Source organism: Aedes aegypti, chromosome 2 (assembly GCF_002204515.2).
Source record: "Aedes aegypti strain LVP_AGWG chromosome 2, AaegL5.0 Primary Assembly, whole genome shotgun sequence".
NCBI classification, from domain to species: domain Eukaryota; kingdom Metazoa; phylum Arthropoda; class Insecta; order Diptera; family Culicidae; genus Aedes; species Aedes aegypti.
In genome coordinates, this window is record NC_035108.1 from 132,865,545 (window position 1) to 132,887,815 (window position 22,271).

A 22,271-nucleotide genomic window follows, 5' to 3' on the forward strand; every position below is an offset into this window, starting at 1 on the left:
GAGGATTCGAATACATTTAAAAGAGTTCGAATATATAAAAAAGAATTGTATTGATATGTACTGATGCTCTTGATCCTCAAAAAACTTCATGAAACTTACGATGTTTTTGCCAAATATCTATTTTAACTAGGATCTAAAAAGACAATTGAGATCAGCGTTCAAGCAGATAAACTCACCTCCCCAAGCGTAGCCATCAAATCTTCGACCCGTTTCGGTGGATTTCCATCGATTTCGTTCTGGGGAATATTGTCGGTCGGGAAAGGCTGCAGCAGCGGCTCCCGTTCTTCCGGCGGTGGATAAATGTTTCTGGTGGCATTGGTAGTGGTCGAACTGTACTTGTACGTCACCGTTGTGGGATTCGGTTCTCTCGGATATGTTCCGCTGCGGTCCGGATAATCGCCATACGGCACGGGAGATCCGTAACGGTTATTTGCCGTATTGGTACGTTCTTCACGGTACACGTAAGTGTTTGATCCTGGTGGATACGATGGATGATCTCCAGCAGGGGGAGCTCCGATTGCTTTGAAGTTGGTCGGATGTGGTCCGGGGCCTGTAGGATGTTCTGGGTAGTAGTTGGTTGTCGAGTGCTTGGTATCTTTCTTGTAGTAGATCGTTTTGGCCGTGTTAGGCGGCAGCTGGTGATCAAGCATCGTCGGTATTGGATACTCTTGGACGTTGTTGGATGTGTTGATGGTTTCATTTTTGACCAAGATTGTCTTGGAGCTGGGACTAACATGATGAGTTGGCGATAAATCGCGCTCTGGATAAGCAGCCGGCACTGTGTTGGAAGTCTGGTGCAATGATTCGTTTCGGTAGGACAAGGTCTGGTTCAACTCACTATCCGGAGGGAGCTCGTATGTGTAGGTGCGTACCTAAAAAAAACATCTCAATAAGTGTGATCTAGTCATTGAAAGCATATCCCAATACATACAGTGGTGGTCACCTTCGTATTCGGCCTTGGAAGAATACCTTCTGACAAAGGAATATTGGCCAGAGCCTTCGAAGCCGGAGCTGTGTCTACGCTGACTGTTTCGTTGTAGTGGACATTCCTTGGGGCAAGGTCCGAATTGGGCGAAACGGTTCTCGTTTCGGTGTAATACTGTTCGGATCGGACGGGCGTTACTGTGCGGGATCGATTGATGCCTCCGTAGATTCCGCTGCTGTCGGAACTGTAAGAGACATTTTTCACTGCGGTCGAAGCATTCTCGTACGATGGGCTTCGCTGCCGGGATCGAGATTGGCGGACTTCGTAGCTTCCTGGAGAGTCAAAGACCAGCTCCCGGGATACGGGTTGCTTTCCACCGGCCGATGAGTATGTCGTTGTGGTTTTGATGATTTTTGTGCCAGGTTCACTGATCGAAAATGAATAATGTGGATAAAATAACTAGAAATGGCAGACTTATGGTTTCCTTACTTTAATCCTGAATCAACTCGATGTAGACTTCGTTGGCCTGAAAATAAAGGACATGAAATGTGATTTACATGCTGTTGAATAGTCAAATGTGGACTGACGTCAGGTGGTCATGAAGTGGAAGCAGTACTGTTCAGAATATTTCATTGGGACGGAGGATATAGGCACAGTTGTGGATGATAGAAACGAAAATAAATAAGTCTGCCAGTTGCAGAGCAATGAGCTGAGCATAGCCTCTTGAAATTTGCTCCGGGTGCTTCGAGATATGCCCCTTCGTGGAACTGCAATGACTCCGACGAAAGTTAGCTGTGCCGAACAAGCCAATAGGCAGCCCGTAGCAATAGCTGACGACTTTAATGCATGGCCAATGCAGTTGAGTAGGTGCTGCACTAGCCAGAGACGCCAGCTATTGTGGGAATCCCCCATTTTCCTTGATCATACCTTTTGCAGAACACATGTGAGACATGAATCTTCAGTAGAGTCATCCATAATGATAAAAATCATTGATTCAAAAAGTTAACAAATAGGGTAGGTGTACCAGTTATGGCCATAGTGGTTCCCTGTCTTACCCTACGTAATTATTTCAATGTCTTCTAATTTTGAAAATTTTTGTGCGTTGTAGTAGTTAGATTTAAGATATATATCGATGTTAAAACATTCGAAAAGATTTAAAATGTGAAAGTTATCAAAATTTCACTTATGTCCAAATAGGGAACCACTATGACCATAACTGGTAAACTTTCCCTATACGCGTAAACGAAACGCAATTTTCGCAAAAACCATAATTTTATTAGCTTATGACTATAAGAAAGAGATGCACCATGCATGCTTTGAAAATATATCATCATTAAATGATCATTCGGACTTTTTACGAGAAGGGTCATACCGATCTATGTTACCCCGGATCACGGTGCCTTTTAGCCGAAAATAAAGGGCATGTCATGGAAATAAAAAAAAATCTCCACATAGCTGAGTTCGATTTTTTTTCACCAAGGAGAAGCAGCGAATTTGGGGCCTTCCTTAGTCGAGTGGTTAGAGTCCGCGGCCACAATGCAAAACCATGCTGAACGCAGTGTGAAGTAACTCGACCCAAGCTGAAGAATCAGTGGCTGAAATGTTCACATCATGAAGCACCTTACGAGTATAAACCAACGCAAAACAAACATGACAAACTTGTGAGCAGGCTTGGTGTAAGTAAATTCGCACCAGCCTGCTTTGGAGAACACCAGCGATGGAAAATGACGAACATGTTTGCTCTACCGGAACAAAAGCAAAACAAAATTCTCACGAGCATCAGAGTGCGGACTCTATCACGAATAAACGAAGCTAAGAGATTCGTGAACGTACCCGGAGCTGTTTAGAACCAATTGTGCTTTAGGAAAAAAGCTATTTTCCATCAGAGATTTCTGGTGTTCAATGATTTTTATCCTACAAACTGATAATTTACTGTCGATTTTATGGATATACAATTGATTGGTCTGTGAAAGTCTCAATAAATTACACCTTGTTCGGTTACTCGTGACCAAATGTTCGAGAACTTTATGCTATTTCTTGTGGGATGTTCTTCCGACGAGTGTGAACTTACTCATACCAAGCTCGTTCGTGAGTCTGTCATGTTTTATTATTAGCGTTGCAAAAAGTTCGCGAAAATTTACTCACGAGTAACTGAACAAGGTGTGGTTTTGACAGACAAACCAATTGTTTATCAATCAAATCGACAGTAAACTATCAGTTTGTAGGAATAAAATTCTTAAACACCAGAAATCTCAGAGGGTAAATTACTTTTTTTAAAGCGCAATTGACGCTGAAAAGCTCCGAACACGTTCACAATTTACTTCGCGAGCACGACAGATGCGAAAAAACCAGCACTCTGATGCTCGCGAGCATTTTGTTTTTGCTCCAATCTAGCAAGTGTGTGGTGTTTGCATCCCGAAGACAGCTCTTTCCAGAAAGGACAGACCGCCAGTGTACTGGTGGTGCGAATCAATTGCAAATCCACGAGCGATTTTTCTCCGGGCTATGCGGTGATTGCAACGCATATGCATACAATCACAAAGGGAAAATCGCCCAGGTTTACAAGATCGAAAGGTAGCTTAGCATGCACAGATTCAAAGTTGGCACTCATCGTTTATTCGATAGTGCCAACTTGAGCCCGTGCGGTGACACCTACATGGTGGTAATGGCTATGACCAGAGATGACGAAGTCACAGAACTCGACCATTTTCTATTTCCAGTAAATTTTGCGCATGTTTTTGGTATGATACAATAAGTGTTTTCCACAGAAAAATCGATCATTTTGACTCGAGAATGACCTTTGAAAATGGCCTTTATATTGTTGCATGCAACTTATTTGAAAAATTCTAACTCCGAAGCTGTTAATTTTATAGAAAAATGTTCTATGAAAAAGTTGTAATGAACCGTTTGCCGACAAGAAAAAAAAATATACGAACTGAAAAAATATTTTATGTTTTTTCATCAAAAATTAAAAAATAAAACTTAAACTTTATATTAAACAAAAACCCCATTTTTAATATTTTTTAAAAATTCATCGTATAATCTTGAGAGCAAACAAATGTTTACGACAAAGTTTCATGATGGAGTTATTTTAATTTTTAAAATTTGAATTAAAAAGTTTTTCTAAGAACAACTTTTGGTCGATTTTCAAAATTGTCAAAATAAATACGTTTTAAGGATACAGTAAGTACCTTGAAATGGTTCTAAGCCATAATGATTATACTAATAATTTCTCTAGAAATGGATATTTTCGAATTATATCGAGTTTAATGCAAAAACTATTATTTAAATATTAAAATAGGCCATTTTCATTAGTTATTCGTGTTTCTCCGTCAAAAATAATATGTTTTCGAGAATAAAGACCATATTTCTTTCCACTTACTTATTTTCCTTAATGGAGAATCTCGAATAATTAATGAAAATGACCTATTTTAATCTTCTATATCAACGTTTTTCAGATTGTGCTCCCCGGAGCACTTGGTGCTCCGTGAAGTTTTGACAAGTGCTCCGCGACACCCAGGAAATCAGGAATACTTAGATATTTTTTGGTCTGGAATTTTCAATACAATTTTAAATAATCTAAGGTAAAGTGACCAGACGTCCCGCTTTTCGCGGGACATTCCCGCATTTTAAGGTGAAGATGAATCGAAGCCAAAGTTCAAATTTTCAAGAGCACGGATCTGGAGAACCGAACACCCGTTTGAGCTGAAAACTTAATCGATTGGTCACCACCAGCTAGTGACCATAAGCATAAGCATAAGCATAAGCATAGATGACCGTACAATTCGTAGTTGCTACTCCGTGATTGACCAGAACAATCGAAGTTGCACAGGGAATTAATGAATGGGGCTTGGGATTAGCTTACCATTCTTCAATGTGCACAAATCGAGAGCTCAAATTTTAAAAGTCAATAACGGCGCCGGCCACGTCCTTACGGTCATCGGGGAAGGGAAGGAATGTTAGTGTGACTACCGTTGTTACTAGAGACCGAGATCACCTCTGCATCTCCACGGTTGTCATGGAAAGGATAATGGGTTAGTGGGTAAGGTATAGATCTGGGAGTCACCAATGGTAGGTGATGCGATCCATGATATAATTACGCCTAACCGAATTCGCGAAATAATTCGATAATCGCATTGGACGCCGGACAAGTGTTCATCACTCGCCCTCGCAAGAGCAAGCGATACGATCAATAGATCAAACACAACTAACGGATCACGCCACTTTTCACTTCACCCGACCGACGCGCGACATGTTTGATCCTGCCCTCATTGCCCGCCCCCGCAGGAGCAAGCGTCAAGGTCGAAGGATCAAACACAACTAACGGATCACGCCACTTTTCACTTCACCCGACCGACGCGCGACATGTTTGATCCTGCCCTCATCGCCCGCCCCCGCAGGAGCAAGCGTCAAGGTCGAAGGATCAAACACAACTCTGGTCACCACCAGCTAGTGACCAATCGATTAAGTTTTCAGCTCAATCGGATGTTTGGTTCTCCCGATCCGTGCTCTTGAAAATTTGAACTTTAGCTTCGATTCATCTTCACCTTAAACATTTGTCCCGCGCTGAAAACTGTCCCGCGAAACGTCCCGCATTTCACTCAAAACATAAAAATGTCCCTTATTTCTTGAGAAGTTCTTAAGCATGTCTATTTTCAGCTCTCATATTAAAATGTATTTTTAAATTCATTTTTACTTTTAAACTATAGAGAAAGTGTACCAGTTATGGCCATAGTAGTTCCCTTGTGGTGGATGCACCCCCTGTTTACGCCTATGTGCGGCATGAAGGAGGTCGTGGAATCGAACGATGAGTGTTATGCTTTGTAAGCATAAACATCCAGCGTTCGAGAACGATAACCTACCGTAATGCACACGCAGCGAAATGGGCTGTAGCATACCACCTCGGTAGAATGCTAGAGTTAAGTAAGAATGAAAAATAAATGAGAATGAAAGTAACCATAGACCGGACCAGTTCATTGGCTATCACTCACCCAGTCATTGGGACATAACATGGCGATCCTTTGCCAGTGACTACACCAAACGAATCAATCAGTGCAAGTTAATTATGTGATTAACCCCGCAACTACACCAACGAATCAATAAGTGCAAGTTAATTAATTGATATAGTGATCGGAAAAGTGCAGCAAAATGGGTTGGTTTTCGGCGGACGAAATCGTCGCCCCAGCCGCAGTGACTACAACAGAAAGTCATCACACAGCACAGACCGTAGCGCTATGTCTTATGGCCGGAGTAGCCGTGGGATATCTACTCGTAAAAAGTCTGATGAAGTGTCACCGGCAGCAAACGGAGCGTGTTGCGGAGCGCACCGCACGGTTGGCAAATTTGCCTGCCTAATGATTCACATTCACATTCGGCGCGAAGAAAATTAGTGCCAAAAAGTGAACGAAAAGACTATGAACTAAGTCGTTAAATTGGAAAAGTGCACAGAGAAGCAAATGCTAGTGACCACGGTATACAAATTAACAAGTGATCAACGAATTTTAAGAACAATCATACATGATGGGAGATCGAAGAACACTAAATGAAGAAAAGCTGAGACAGTGCTACCAATTTTTCGAGCGAGAATTGATGCATTGGGAACGCCTCGCTAGGAAAAGATTGTTAATCACCATAGAGGAATTTGAATCCAAGAAGGCCATCATTGAAGCAGTTCATCGCGTGGCAGCAGTAGCAGCCATCGAATGTGGACCAGTGGACGTACAAAACCTTCAGTGGAACTACGGTGAATTATCCATGGCGATGGAGGCATATCGACAAATGGATTTATAAGGTAAAAAGTACGAATGGGTACATGTATTCATGGACGAACATGGACGAACAAATGGCACAGTGGTGAGTGAAAAGTAGATGTAAAGCAAAAAAAAAAAAAAAAAAAAAAAAAAAAAAAAAAAAAAAAAAAAAAAAAAAAAAAAAAAAAAAAAAAAAAAAAAAAAAAATGGAATGGATAAATTTTTCAGCATCGAAGATGCTATTTTCAAACTGCATCAAAGCTTGAAAAAATATAATACATTTAAAGTAGAGACACGAGACAAAAAGGTGCATACATTGATAGCTCTTAAAGAAGATTTAAAAGCAATAGTAAAGAGCAGCTCAATTGACTATGTAACTAGGCAACATTTGTTTGCCAGGTATAAAAGGCTAAGAGCAGTTATTTACGATTGTCTAAATCTTTTAAAGTCACCTTTGGAAGAATCGATACTGGGAAATTTATTCACTCTAGAGTTAGAACAGGAATCATTAGATAACAATAATTGTAAAGATTCTACAGAAGGCTCAGAAACAGAGTTTGAAGAAGAGTTTGAAAACATGGCCACGAAACTTGATCTCAGTTTAGGCCTGAAGGTAATTCAGCCGTTCGATGGAACAGTAGCTAAGCTAACTAGTTACATCGAAGGAGTTGAGCTCTTCCAGGACTACTCTGAAGGGGTGCCAGAAGACAAAATAATAAAATTTCTAAAGACTACGCTAGTAGGTTCTGCGCACGGTGCGATCAATGGATCTGTAACCGTTGCGGATGCCCTACAGGCTTTGAAAAACAAATTCGCGATCAGAGTAACACCAAGAGCGGTTCAGAACGAAATGAGCGCTCTAAAACAAAGCCAAAAGTCAATATCTGACTTTGGTTCTGAAATGGAGAAATTGTCGGCCAAACTGGCAGCAGCTCATGTTTCTATGGGCACATTTGCGCATGAAGCCGCCGCTGTAAATATTGTAGAACCTATTGCGGTTCAATCATTTATTGATGGATTGAAAGATCCGTCAACTAAATTTTTTCTAAAGGCCCGAAACCCAACAACTTTGAACAAGGCAATCTCTGATGCCTTAGAGTGCCAGGCAACGCCCAGCACAGACAATATGAATGAAAACATGATGGCATTATGGTGTACATCAAACCAACGCCCGTACTACTATGCGAGAGGTCGCAGAGGTTATGGTGGAAACCGTGGGTATCAAAATACTCGTGGTAGAAGCTATGGCCGAGGTAGAGGCAATTACTCAAATTACAACAACCCTAGGAATGACAATATGAATTCACAACCCCAGTCACACAATTATGGCAGAGGCCATAGAGGAAATAGACCACCTCGAGCTAACCACAACGGGAACGATCACAGGGCGCATACAGCAAATATAGCAGAGCAAGCACCCGAACAACCACGTCAACGTCAACCTGTGAACCAGGAGCAAAACCAAGCAGAGGAAGCGAACTTAATAGATTTTTTTCGCTAATTTCAGTGTTAAAAAAGCACTAAGAGCCAAATTTGAATTATTTGGAAGGAGTATAGAATTGATAGTAGACAGCGGAGCATCCTGTTGTCTACTGGACAAAGAGTATATTCCGAAAAATTGTAAAATAAATAAGTCATCAACCATTGAAGTCAGAGGAGTAAATGGAATAACACATACATTGGGATATGTGGATACATCTTTAGGCCATGAGTTGGCAGAGTATCCTGTTAGATTTCATATACTGGAGCAATTACCAGCAAACGTTATTGGTTTGATTGGTACAAACTTTTTGAAAAAATTTGGAGCAAAAATTGACTTTGCAAAAATGAAGATGGAATTCACAATTCCGAGTGGTGAAATACATTTCACAATACCACCAAGATATGAATATATTACATACATAGAAACAGAATTCGCCGAAACATGTGTGGTACTGAACCAGAAAGTTCAGCCAAATGTGTTTGTGGCCAATTCTATAGCAAATCCCGTGAATGGTAAAATACCGGTGCGATTGGTGAATATTTCAAATAAACCAGTTGTTATTAAAGATTTGAAACCAAGGATAGCATTAGCTGAAAACTACAATGTTATAGAATTGAAAAAGGATGATCAAAAATACGACAAAATTCGAGCGAGCAAATTATTGGAAGAATTAAAATTAAATCACTTATCTGGTAGTGATGAAAAAGCTATTAAACAAATTTGCTTGAAATATTCCGATATATTTTGTTTAAAAGGCGATAAGCTTGGTACCACCAATGTTTATTGCCCGTCATTAACGGTCAAGCCAAACATCCAACCAGCATTTAGTAAACCTTACAGGCTTCCTTTCTCTCAGAAAGAAGAAGTCTGCAAACAGGTGGAAAATATGCTTAAAGATGGTATCATTGAAGAAACCAAATCTGAGTGGAACAGCCCCTTGTTGCTAGTTCCCAAAAAATCAGACAATGATTCAAAGAAATGGAGATTAGTTATTGACTATAGGAAAGTCAATACAAATCTTCAAGACGATAAATTTCCATTGCCCAATATAGAGGAAGTAATCGATTCCCTCGCAGGTTCTCAATATTTTACTCATTTGGATTTGTCACAAGGTTATTACCAGTGTGAATTAAAACCGGAGGACAGACCCATTACAGCGTTTGCGACGCCATCCGGTCAGTATCAAATGACCAGGTTACCGATGGGATTGAAAACAAGCCCATCATCTTTTTCTCGATTAATGACAGTAGCAATGTCAGGATTAAATTTGACTAAATGTTTGATTTACCTCGATGATATTATTGTGTTTGGGAAAACATTTGACGAACACAATAAGAATTTGATTTCTGTTTTTCAGCGACTACGAGAAGTCAATTTGAAACTCAACCCCGCTAAATGTAATTTCTTGAAGCAGGAGTTGATATATTTAGGACATTTTATTTCAAAGGAAGGTGTACTACCTGATCCACAGAAAATTGAAACTATTAAAAATTGGAAGAGTCCTTCATCCTCTGATGAAGTTAAGAGATTTGTAGCTTTTGCGAATTACTACAGGAAGCATATACGAAATTTTGCGAGTTTGTGTTTACCATTAAATTATTTAACTCGAAAAGGAATAGAATTCAATTGGAGTGAAGAATGTGAAACTGCATTTCAACAATTGAAAGAGCGGTTCATCAAACCCCCCGTGTTAGATTATCCAGATTTTAGCGAGAAAAACACATTTAAACTACACACTGACGCATCTGGTTACGGAATCGGTGCAGTACTAAGCAACAAAAATGATAAACCAATAGCTTATGCCAGCAAAGGTTTAAATAGCGCTGAGAAAAATTATTCAACAATCGAAAAAGAACTTTTGGCCATAGTCTGGGCAATTCAGCATTTTCGTGTATATTTATATGGACGAAAATTTGAGTTGTATACCGACCATAGACCTTTAGTTTACCTTTTCACATTAACGGATCCTTCGAGTAGGCTGACAAAATTCCGTCTTGCCCTCGAGGAATTCAACTTTGACGTCTTCTACAAAAAAGGTTGTGAAAACGCTGTGGCGGACGCGCTATCACGTATTTCAACAACCGAATTGAGAGACATGCAAGAAAAACTCAGCAATGAGGCATTCGTAACGACCCGAATGCAGTCGAAGAAGGAAAATACTAATTCTACTAAAGAGGTGATCAATGGCCATGACGCTTCAAGTGGAAAAATAGTTCAACTGAAAGTAAAAACAAATAATTTTTCTGATAACGTTACATGGATTCCTGAAAGAGAAGAAATTATAATTAAACCAACAGATACCTTGGTCTCGTTACGACGAACAATGGAGGAACTTGGTTCAATATGTAAAAAATATGGTGTCGGAGAACTATACATTCAAATAGACGATGATTGTGCGCACAAATTTTATGAAAATATTATGCAAAATGATTTAGCAAAAAGGGTACCCTCAATTTTAAAAATATCAAATAAAGTAAAAATCATCAATGACGACACTACGAAAAAGTTAATCCTGAACGATTATCACATATTGCCTACTGCAGGTCATGCAGGTATTAAACGAACAATTAACACCATTAGGCAAAAATATTATTGGAAAGGCATTAACCAAGATGTAGCAAAATTTATAAAATCTTGTGAGAAATGCCAAAAATATAAATCAATTAATGTTGCGAAACCACCGATGATAGTAACCACTACAGCTGAAAGTGCATTTCAAAAAATTTATTTAGATTTAGTGGGTCCACTTTTACCCTCTGATGGATATGAATATATATTGACAACGCAGTGCGAACTGACAAAGTTCATTACTGCAACACCAATTAAGAACAAGACAACGGAAGCTGTAGCTGAAGCTTTTATGAAAAGTATCATACTGAAGTATGGTGTGCCAGATAGAATTGCTTCAGACAGAGGAGCAGAATTCATGTCTGAATTGTTTACTAAAGTCGCACAACTTTTGAACATTGAAAAGCTGAACAGTACAGCATATTATCACCAATCAATTGGAGCATTAGAAAATACTCATAAAAGCCTTGGGAATTTTCTAAGGGTCCAATGTGACAACAAGCTCTTTTCATGGGCAAACTGGGTGCCGTATTATGAATTTGCATATAATAATACGGTACATTCTGCAACCAAATACACTCCGTTCTTCCTAGTTTTTGGGAGACCTTCAAAAATGCCTTCTAACTTGGTGGACAGCCGCCCTGAGCCTCTGTATAATTTTGAAGATTACTGTAAAAGAATAAAAGCAACATTACAGATCAGTCATAGCGAAGTTAGAGACAGACTTATTCAGGAAAAGACAAAAAGGATAGTAGGCATAAATACAAAATCAAAGGAAACAACTTACCGGAAAGGAGATTCTGTTCTCATTAAAAATGAGACAGGGAAAAAACTAGACCCGAGATATGATGGTCCGTACCACGTAGTGGAGGACATGGGTACAAATGTAAAAATCAGTAATAACAATAAAGAAGACATAGTACATAAGAGTAGGATTAAGCTTTTTATTGAATAGGAATACGCATTTTTAAACATTTTATTTGATAGGATTAAACATTTTAAACAAATTTTTGGATAGGATTGAACATTTATTCATTTTATATAAAAATATTAATTATTTTAAACATTTTTTTTTATGGAAGAGGATTGACAATTTTATAGGACGTGTGGTGGATGCGTAACCTTGAGAAGGTCAAGTCCAAGATACGAGGTATCGAGGATTAGTGTGTATCATCACGTTACTGTAGGATTGTACCTTTAGAGTGAAGGAAAACATATTGTATCAGATACATTTAAATTTTTAACTGTAGATAAAAATTTAAATAAAATATGATAGGGCGTGTGGTGGATGCACCCCCTGTTTACGCCTATGTGCGGCATGAAGGAGGTCGTGGAATCGAACGATGAGTGTTATGCTTTGTAAGCATAAACATCCAGCGTTCGAGAACGATAACCTACCGTAATGCACACGCAGCGAAATGGGCTGTAGCATACCACCTCGGTAGAATGCTAGAGTTAAGTAAGAATGAAAAATAAAAGAGAATGAAAGTAACCATAGACCGGACCAGTTCATTGGCTATCACTCACCCAGTCATTGGGACATAACACCCTATTTGGCCATATGTGAAATACAAATTGAATAACAATCACATTTTAAATCTTTTTGAATGTTTTAACATCAAGATTGATCTTAAATCTTACTATTACAACACACAAAAAATTTCAAAATGTGAAGATAGTCAAATAATCATGTATGGCGAAATAGGGAACCATTATGTTCATAACTGCTACACCTACCCTACAACCTTATAGGGAGTGGTTCATTAATTCAACCTCTTTCCGTGTGGGTGGCCCAACTGATACCAACAAAACTTTGTGGAGATGAACCCAGCCACGGGCGACAACTTTTCTAAAAAGCTTATACAGTGAGTCGATGTTCCATTACTCGATATCAACTTATGGGGCTCTGCATTGTTTTGATTTTGCATGGGATTTTGACGTTTACTGGCTTCGTTGTTTACACATTTTGTGTAGGGGTGAAAGATAGAAAGCGATTTTTGTGCAGAGCCCCATTGAAAACAAAATTTCATAGTTACTATGATGATTTCCTCAAACGGCTTTCCAAGGCATTTGTTTCCACGACTCAATATTTCCACGAGTCGATGGTTCCTTGAGATATCGACTCATGGACTGTAATATTAATAACGAAATTTTCATAAAATCTAACGGTTATAAGTCCGTGAAAAAAAAAACTGTTCTGGATCAAATTTTACACCGAATTTCTTATACTTTCCACAATAGTTCTATTTCTAGTATTTTTACAATTTGTAAACGAATGTTTTTAGTTCATTGTTATAAAACTCTCTTAGAACAACTGTTACAGGACAATGTAGAAATCCTTCTCATAATTATGTAATCATCTGGCTCAGAATCTTGCGTAATTAAGCCAAGCATCCCATCTGAATCTCGTCCTTTGAATATCTTGAAGGATTACATGAGAATGGTGTCCATGATTTCATAAAAACTCATCTCAAGATCCAGTCTGAAATTTATGGAGATTTATGTATGAGTGTTCTTCCGAATTATGTAACAATTGTGGCCCGGATTGTTTCCATAGTTTCTATAGATTAGATCGCGTAGTAACCGCAATATCGGTATCGATCCTCCGAGTATACTTTTACGTATTCATTTAAAATTATATCTTTATCGTTTGCCAAAACGAATCCTTTCCCATATCTAAACTCTCAGTGTTTTCTTGTGGAAGTGCAGAGGACTCTTCGGCTTCCATAAAGCAAGTAACACGTCAACATTTCCCTCCCATTCCCAAATTGACCTGCATTCGGACGCAGCCAGCACCGGTAATATTTGTTATAATAATGAGAGCACCAGTACTTACACATTGAAGATGCTACTGATCCCGAGTAGCATCTGTTGGTTCCCTGTGTAAGTACAGCTGTTCTTGCAATAACGTAGTAGCAACTGCTGGCGGTCAATCATGCTCAGCTCACTTGTTTCGACCTAAAGGCAAACTGTAAGTTCGTGGCTTCAAAAAAAAAAAAAGTTCCAACAAGTTGCAATTTATTTAGATCATTTGTTTTTAAACTTTGCACTTTACGGTATATTTTCTACTGTAGAACAATTATATGTTCGAATATGGTCAAAAATATGAAAAGTTTGTCCCGCTTCGAAGCAAAACACATCTGTTCACTTTAGCCAAGCAATAATTAACACCGCTGCATAAGAATGTTGTCATGGGAAATTTGAAGAGCACATTAACGAATAGTTTTCGAATATGTGGTCTCGAGCCATGTGACCCAAACGCCGTAAATTACGCGATGCTTCCAGAGGTCCATAATGCAGATCCTGAAGCGACAAGTAATGGCACAGACAATTCCAGTGACCCCGAAGATGCGCAGGTTGCATTACTTTCGTCTCTTGAGGACTATCTCAAAGTTGGTCAGCTGAAGTTGTGTATGGAACATCAAGCTGTTGCCGTGTGGCCAGGACCAGCAGAGGATATTGTTAGTTCGGTCAATCGTTAGAAAATGCATTTCGCCGAAGTTGGATTTTTCTCGGAATCCATGCAAGATACCCTACTTCGGAAGTAGGGCGCATTCGAGCGCATCCAGATGCGAAACGAATGCACCACTTCCGAAGTAGGGTATCTTGCATGGATTCCGAGAAAAATCCAACTTCGGCGAGGAACCATTTCTAACTTTTTACCGCGCCAACAATACAAACTTATTTTACGTATGGCAGCAAATCAAGAAAAATCATGAATCCCGTTCGTCCAATGAAACATCTTCCGAACTAGTTGATGCTTTCCAAGGATTCGATGAAGCTTCCCTTGAAGGTAATATATTTTATACAGTTAACTCTCCCTTACTCGATATTGAAGGGACCATCGAGTTAGGGAGGTATCGCGTTACAGAACACAAAATCAGTGCCATGGCTATCCAAGGGACCATCAAGTTAGCCATTAAAAACCAACTTTTACTATGGTTCTCTAACTCGATATCGAGATACCGAATATCAAGTAAGGGAGAGTTAACTGAAATGCACTCATTCAAATAATTCATTTTAATTATATTATAGATGAGCGCACTAGAATTGCAGACAAAATAAATTTTGCAACACTATTGGGGACAGCATTGAGAATGAAAAGTCTCTTGATGAAAACTCGCTTGATCTTCCGTTAGAGCCTACTAGTTCTGCAGAGGAGGGTGGTCATAAATACGAAAGTCGGTAAATTAGTCATAAATTCATGCAATTTGATATGTATTTGTGTTCTACATTCTGTTTCTTTTGATAAAAAGGGGAGGTTTCAAGGTTTTCACCCCCTCCACGTATTGACTTGAGTGTTTTCAACATGATTTCAGCTTTATTCACTTACATGTACCAGAAGAGTGAACAAAGTCGCAGAAGCTGTACAATAATGGTTTTCTACGTGTATTGTTGAGCAGCTTACTATAATTATACATTTAAAACTCAAAATTAGGATACTTGACAGCTTCCATTTGTTGTTAATCAAGTTATGTTTTGGTAAACTGGACACACGGCACATAAGCGGTTACCACCAATCTGGTTGCAAACGGTGGTAAAATGTAATATAACTACAGAGGTAAGTTTCATAGAAGAACGTATGGAGGGATTTGGAGGGGAAACATTATTTTCGGCTTAAAGAATGTTTCTAGAATTTCTAGTTTTTTTTTCGAATTTAAGCTGTATATCAGCAATGTAGTTTCCAAACAAAATATGCAATTTTTAATTATCGTTAACAATTCTGACAGCGTAATGAAAGTGTTAAAAATGTTTTGATTTTTATTATATACTAGTGGTCCCGGCAAACTTCGTCTTGCCATCAAGTAGGCTGTTGAAAAATGCTATGGATCGTCCCATACAAAATGACAGTTCCGTTCATGCTTGTTTTTCCGACTTTCCCAGTGAATATCCTGGGATGTTTATACACACAAACACGTCGGAACACTTGACGAACAAAACGGAAAAATAATCATTCAAATCGGTTGACCCGTTCGGAAGCCATTTCGTGACATACAAACACCACTCCATTTTTATTTATATAGATCGATATCGCCACTTAAGTCACTTAAGTCACTTAGGTGACCCATATCGAAACTTAAATGCAAGAGTTCAGCAAAAACAATTATAGAACCATGTTCAATAAGTACTTGACATGATATCATTGAAAAAATATCACAATTTCGTTGAAGTCGAATTTTCGGATTTATGTCCTATGCAATGGTTTCAAGAAAATCACCAAAGCGTGCGAAGTCGAATCGTTCACGACCACCTGCAGCGAGGAGTTCCGAGAATGATACAAAGCGATGGAACAAAATAAGGAAAACGAAGATCAGAAACGCCAAGAAAAGAAAGCTGCCAGAGAAAAAAAAAGGAAGAAGAAAACTATACTAATGTAAAACAACGTCCGAAAACTAAGACACAAAAGCTACGTTTGTGAACTGTGAACTGGATTGTAATTTTGTGAATATCAAATCAAATAAAGAGCGTAAAGCATGTTTCTTTAAACATGCTTTAGCTAAAGTTTTTTTTTAATTATTTGCAGTAAAATGAACTAGGGTAGAAGCACCGGTTTTGGCCATACGCCAGTTGTAGCCATTGTGGATTATACACCGTTTTACATAGCCAATCAGCATGAATCCTTTTGTGTTCAGTAGATTACATTCACATGATAGAGCTACATTCATTTACTTGTCCAAATTGACTGAAAACATAAGTAAAACATTTCATTTTCCTTATTATTTTAACTCCCATACACCTAATTTGGCCAGGGCACTCCTTATTTGGCCACTCTCATGAGAAATCAATGCGATTGGCCAATTTAGGTACCGAAGTTAAATCTCTGGCCGAAACTGGTTCCGTTGGCCTATATTGACCATTGGGATTTTCAAAGTGAATAAATGATTTTAGCTCAGTTTTGATAATTTACACACATAATATGGATTGAAAGCTTGCATTTGACATCTTTGTAGTATAAATACCGTGATGCATCATTATCCGGACACTTAAGCAACGCCGAAAGTTCGAACGCTATATTAAATATGTTTCTGCCACATTTAGCACAAGTGTTATTGTCATTCACATAGGTCCACGTCTAAACTTTGTATCATGGACCAAAAATATAGTTATTTTTAATTATATAACATGTAAAACGTTAAATTACTGAAGCATGTCGTGTTCTTAAATCCGGACACATGCACCAAAATGCCGGACGTTTTTGAATCGAAATCCGGACAGAAGCGTTTGGGTAGACAACACATATGAAAAACTAATAAAAGACTTATTACTCAAACCTAATATCTTCAATAAAATAGAATTCGATGCATTCATATGCTTAAATATATGAAAGGCCAAAACGTTGAGGAAAACTAGTATAGTTTTACATGCACCCTGTGCCAACAGCCTGCAGTTTTGGTTCACTGAATTGATCCTCAATATCAATACTTTCCTTGCGTAAATCCATTATCTGATAACTTGTTACACTTTTTGTTATGTTATTGCGTCCGGATGAATGATCACTAGGCTATAAATCCGGACAGCGTTCGAGGCAGCCTAGTTTCACACCGTACATGCTTATTTGCACAAATTTTCCCACTCTTTCAACACTATTATTCCGAACACTTTTCAGAGACGTACAATATTAAAATTGCATGATTGAATAACTTTATCGTAAGTCGAAAGTAGCTGACGTTCTTGTCGCAAACTTCACTATTGGATTTGGTGCTTTTAAGGAACGACGTTCAACTGGTGCGGCCTCTTTGTTTTTATTTCTAATATTCTATTGCAAAGGATTACTAGATGAAACTATAAATCAAAATGAAGAGCAATATTAAAAGCTATGAATATAAATTACAAACCTACATTTATTGTTTAATTTTATATTTAATTTGCTAAATACTATCAGAGTGTCCGGATATTGGTACCGTCCGGATTTTGATTCACCACGGTACGACTTCCCATTTAAATTTTATTGACATTTTCTCTTATGATGGCCAAAACCGGTGATTTAACCCTACAAAGCCATTCTTGTTTGAGCGAAAACTATATGTAAAATAAAAAATGAAATTATTTAAAACATACGAGTATTTTAAACCACGCGCAATGTTAGGAACAGTATGCGCAAAGTTTGGCGAAATCTAGATTTTATGCGCAATGTTAGGCACACGGTATTGAATCACCTTTTCCATTTCATTCATTTTTTAATAATTCACTATTATTCTTTTTTAACTATGCTTCCTACGAAAGGGTTAAAGGCCTATATTTGACAACGATTTGAATGCTTAAAAACATATTTTGGCATTTTTTATAGCGAAAATAAGTTTAGAATTTCTTAACTGCGTAAAGTTAGGTGCGTACACGGTATGTACGGAACGCATATAAGGTTGGAGAAAGTATAAATTATGCTGGAAGAGGACCTAAAATCACTTGACGTGTTCAAAAAATGGGTAAGACATTCTAGATAAAAATGAACGATGTGTATCGCTGGGTATGGCATGATGCTGGATTGCCGGATAGCAACCCTGTTAAATTGATATTCGCGTCGAAACCTGTTAAATGGAAGTGCAGATTGCAGCGTGCTAGGTGGCATGATCAACTGCTACTGGAGAGTGTCTGCCAAAATCGTGGTTGAAGAGATATACGATACCATATCAAGGTTTGCACAAGTTGATTGATTTGAATAAACAATTAAGGCAGGAAAAAAATAAACTAATTAATTTTTTAATGATCTCAACATGCAAATCTGAAAATGAAGTTACTCGAAATAATATCAGGAATGAATCAAAAATATTTCAAACATTCATCTCGAAAGAGCCCCGAACAAGGAAGTCTTTTCAAAATGCAAAAATAGTTTTCAATACTTAAACTAAGTAATGTTGGTCTCCTTTCACATAAAGTGGTGAACAACTTCTCGAACTCGTATATTGCTGATTAGAAATTTACAAAAATTGGATATAATGTAACTCTCTATCCTGCATATCACATACGTTTCTATCTCCCAAAATCTCAATGTTCCACCTTTTTCGATGAATCATCCAACCTGTCGCCGGTCTGCGAGAGAAGGATTAGTGTTTTACTTTTCCATCACGATTTTCACCGAGAATGAACTGCAACGCGTCGCTATCCGCGTGTGTTGGTTGGATCCGACCGTCTAGTCTAGCTCGACGCGGCTTGGGACTAAATTTAGAACTCAGTTGACATTGTACCACTTTTCTCAATTCATCCCTCTCGGTTCCGTTGATTAATCATCCGTTTGAGTGTTGGCAAAAAAGAGGAAAAACAACATCTCACTGTCACGTCACAGTCGCGTCTGAGTCAATTTTCCGAATTAAATGGAAATAAGTGCCGTTGTTTCGGGAGGAGAAGAAAGTAGATGAAAGGGTGCCCAAAATATCAATTTGTTAAGCTAAGAATGTAACAGTTTTTGTGTGGTAACTCTGAAAAATAACGTCCAGAGGTTGCCCCAGAGGATTTTTTTTGAGAAAATTGTTCGATTTTCGTGATTTTAGTCGCAAATATTTCTTCCTCAGAAAACTTTTGTGATACTTTTCATTTTTATATTTGTATATTCTCCAGATTGATTGCAATCCAAAATATCTGAAAAACATTGCACGAAAATGTGACTTTCTTAGAATTTTTGCTGGATATTATACAAATGTGATCAATTTTCCAACATATGTTCCTATAAACTAAAAGATATATTTGATAAATAATTGATGTTAAAACTGGATTTATAATTTGGTAGTTGTTTTTCAGTTATTTAGATAAATCGGTATTATTTATTATTCCACAAATCCGGAAAATATTTTAACGGATCACTTCTATATGTCATTTTACAGAGTTCTCTTCAAACAAAAGTGTTAATACCCTTAACTACCGTTCAGAAGTTGTGTTTTCTGACAAACTGATATTTTGGGATACCCTAGCGAATATGTTTGTTTCATTTGCGATGGAAAATCATCGTTAAAACTTACTTCGATCCAACGAAGAATCTCGTTCCCGTTCCAGGTCGTTCAGCAGAGTGTCGAGTTGATTAATGTTGCGCTGGTATACTTCGCTGACCCCTTCTGTGCCTGCCCTGGGGGCCCCTCCGGTGATGCCTCCGCCACTGCCAGAGGTGCTACTGCTTTTGTATTCATACTTTGCCGTTTTGTATACCTTGTTCTATGGGGCGGCGGTTTGCGATGCGAGGAGCGCGTGTTGCAATCCAAAAAATATCCATTCGTGGGCGTAGGTGCAACGGATCATGAAATGAGAGCAAAAATTCATTCTGATGCAGTCATGAAGTGCACTACACAGTGCAGTAGTAGGTCGAGATCAAGTGAGATGCAATTCATGCCGTTTTCGTTTTTTTTAAGAGTGATTCTCAAATATGGCGTTGAATTAGTATGTCAAGGTTGTTTTACGTCGATATGACTTCAATCAAATTGAGTCAATGACATATTGAATTTATGATTTATTTTTATTATTTTCAAATGAAAAAAAAATTCCATTCGTTTTATTACTTCTAACTTGAATTGAGAAACACTACCAACGCACAGTGTGTTAAATTATCTGTTTCACGATCAGAAAAGAATAACTTCAAAACTACATCATTAAAATGACTTAAGTTTAGCAAAATTTGTAATAATTACAATACTTTACATACTTTACATCTACTTGACATAAAAAAAATGTTATCCCACCAATACCAAAAGAAATGCCTTTGTATATCAAGAAACTTTTTCCGATTTCAAAACACTGTGAAACGCATGAATTGCATATCCTTTTACAGCTTCTGTAACCATCCGGCTACTCACCGTTTGGAAGCTGGGACTGACGGAACGCTCCCGGGCAACGGTAGTGACATTGGCCGGCTGCAAATATTGCACTTCACGTGTTGTGTTCGAGTAGCCTCCGGCGAGGGGTTGTCCTAGTGAGCTGCCAGGGCGGGAAACACTAGCCTGTAGGTCTTCCAGGAGGTTATCTGCAACGGACGTAAATAATGGGTAGAAGCATAAATTGAAACCTGACGTCTCTATGGTTGGGAAAACGTAGCGAATAAGACCCCGCATTCAGGGCACATATACCACACAGATGGAAAAGAAAACATTAGTTCAAGTGGAAGTTTTTCATGTCGAACTAAAAATGAAGCCTTATTTGTTCTGTTCGGGAAACGAATGAATGGCTATTCCGGCTCGACTGTTTCATTCATTCATTCGGGGTTCTGTTCTCATGGTAGGGAAATGAAAGAAAACTATACATACGGTGAAAGGAAACGACTGTTCGGGCTTCTATAGAATTCCAGTAATTCGCAGTTGTAGGTGCTTCATGATAGCCAATTTCATGGTTCATTTTAAAGGCAAGGGAATTATTATTAAAGTTGTGATCCGAAATGAGCCAGCCTCAAGCTGCAAATCTCGCCTTGGAAGTAGGCAAATTTTAAGTCACAGATAGTTTTCGGAATCAATTATAATGTGGCCACTATATCGAACAATTTTAACCCGTATAGGCCTGAGTGAAAGCAAAAATACTAAAACCCTTACCACTCAGCGAATACTTAACGGATTCAAATAATTTTTTGTCAGTATACTGGCCACACATCTAGTTTCTAGAAGTGGCCAGAGGAACTCGGGAATACTCCTGTAGCCGGAGTTATTGCGGTGGGTTACTGGGTCAAGTCGGGTAGAAAAAGGCGATTTTTTGGGACATGCAAAGTTATCTTTGTTTATTTCCAATGGCAATCATTTTAATTTGCAGAAATCAGTAAGATCGGATATTCTACATTATAAATAAATAGTTTTGCACCGTTTAGAGTGTACCAGATGCGGCCACTCGGATTTAATTCCCTGAAAAACCGGCTCTAGATTTGTTAGGTATTAAACCGTTTAAAATCTCTATAAGTGTAGATCGAACATAATAGTTCACTAAAATGCGTTCCCATAAGCTTGACACATATGTAAAGATACAAATTGTGCACTTCATCATAAATTTGAGGCATCTTGGGACCCGAAAATGGTCATTTATAGGATCAATCAAATGCAGTTGACATAATTATTCAGTTTAATCGATTATCAGAAGGTTCACGCTGATGCGTTTTTCTTAAAACTCCTTGATATAGTGGCCACATAATAGCCGGTTCTGGAAATTATCAGTGACTTGAAAATTGCCTACCTCCAGGGGTACAGAAGAACAGAACCCTTGTCACCCGACCTGACCCAGTGATCCACCGCAACTCCGGCCACATGAACATTTCCGAAATCCTTTGGCCACTTTTAGAAACTAGATATGTGTGCCAGTATACTGACAAAAAATAATTTAAATCCGTTGAGTACTCGCTAAGCGGTGAGATTTTTAGTAATTTTTCTTTCACTCAGGCCTATACGGGTTAAGAAAAACGCATCAGTGCGAACCTTTCGAGAAACGATTTAATTTGATAATCATGTTTCCTGCATTTGATTCATCCAAAAAATGACTATTGTGGGGTTCCCCTGGATGCCTTTTATGTTTGATCTATGCTTTTCAAGAATGAAACGGTTTAGTATCCAACAAATTTATAGCCCGGCATTAGGTCCGAGTTGCAACATCC

The 22,271-nt window shown here is 38.4% G+C and overlaps 1 protein-coding gene across 2 annotated transcripts in view; it reads right to left on the reverse strand.

Moving 5' to 3' along the window:
* Nucleotides 1-22,271, reverse strand: part of LOC5568139 — a 103,147-nt gene that overhangs the window by 6,527 nt on the left and 74,349 nt on the right. For both annotated transcript variants that reach the window (XM_021842431.1, XM_021842432.1), the window contains 5 exons: nt 20,503-20,669; nt 19,678-19,867; nt 1,415-1,451; nt 932-1,352; nt 177-872 (listed from right to left, as the gene is read on the reverse strand). In XM_021842431.1, the coding sequence (XP_021698123.1) occupies nt 177-872; nt 932-1,352; nt 1,415-1,451; nt 19,678-19,867; nt 20,503-20,669 (1,511 nt within the window). The remainder of the gene's footprint in view (nt 1-176; nt 873-931; nt 1,353-1,414; nt 1,452-19,677; nt 19,868-20,502; nt 20,670-22,271) is intronic.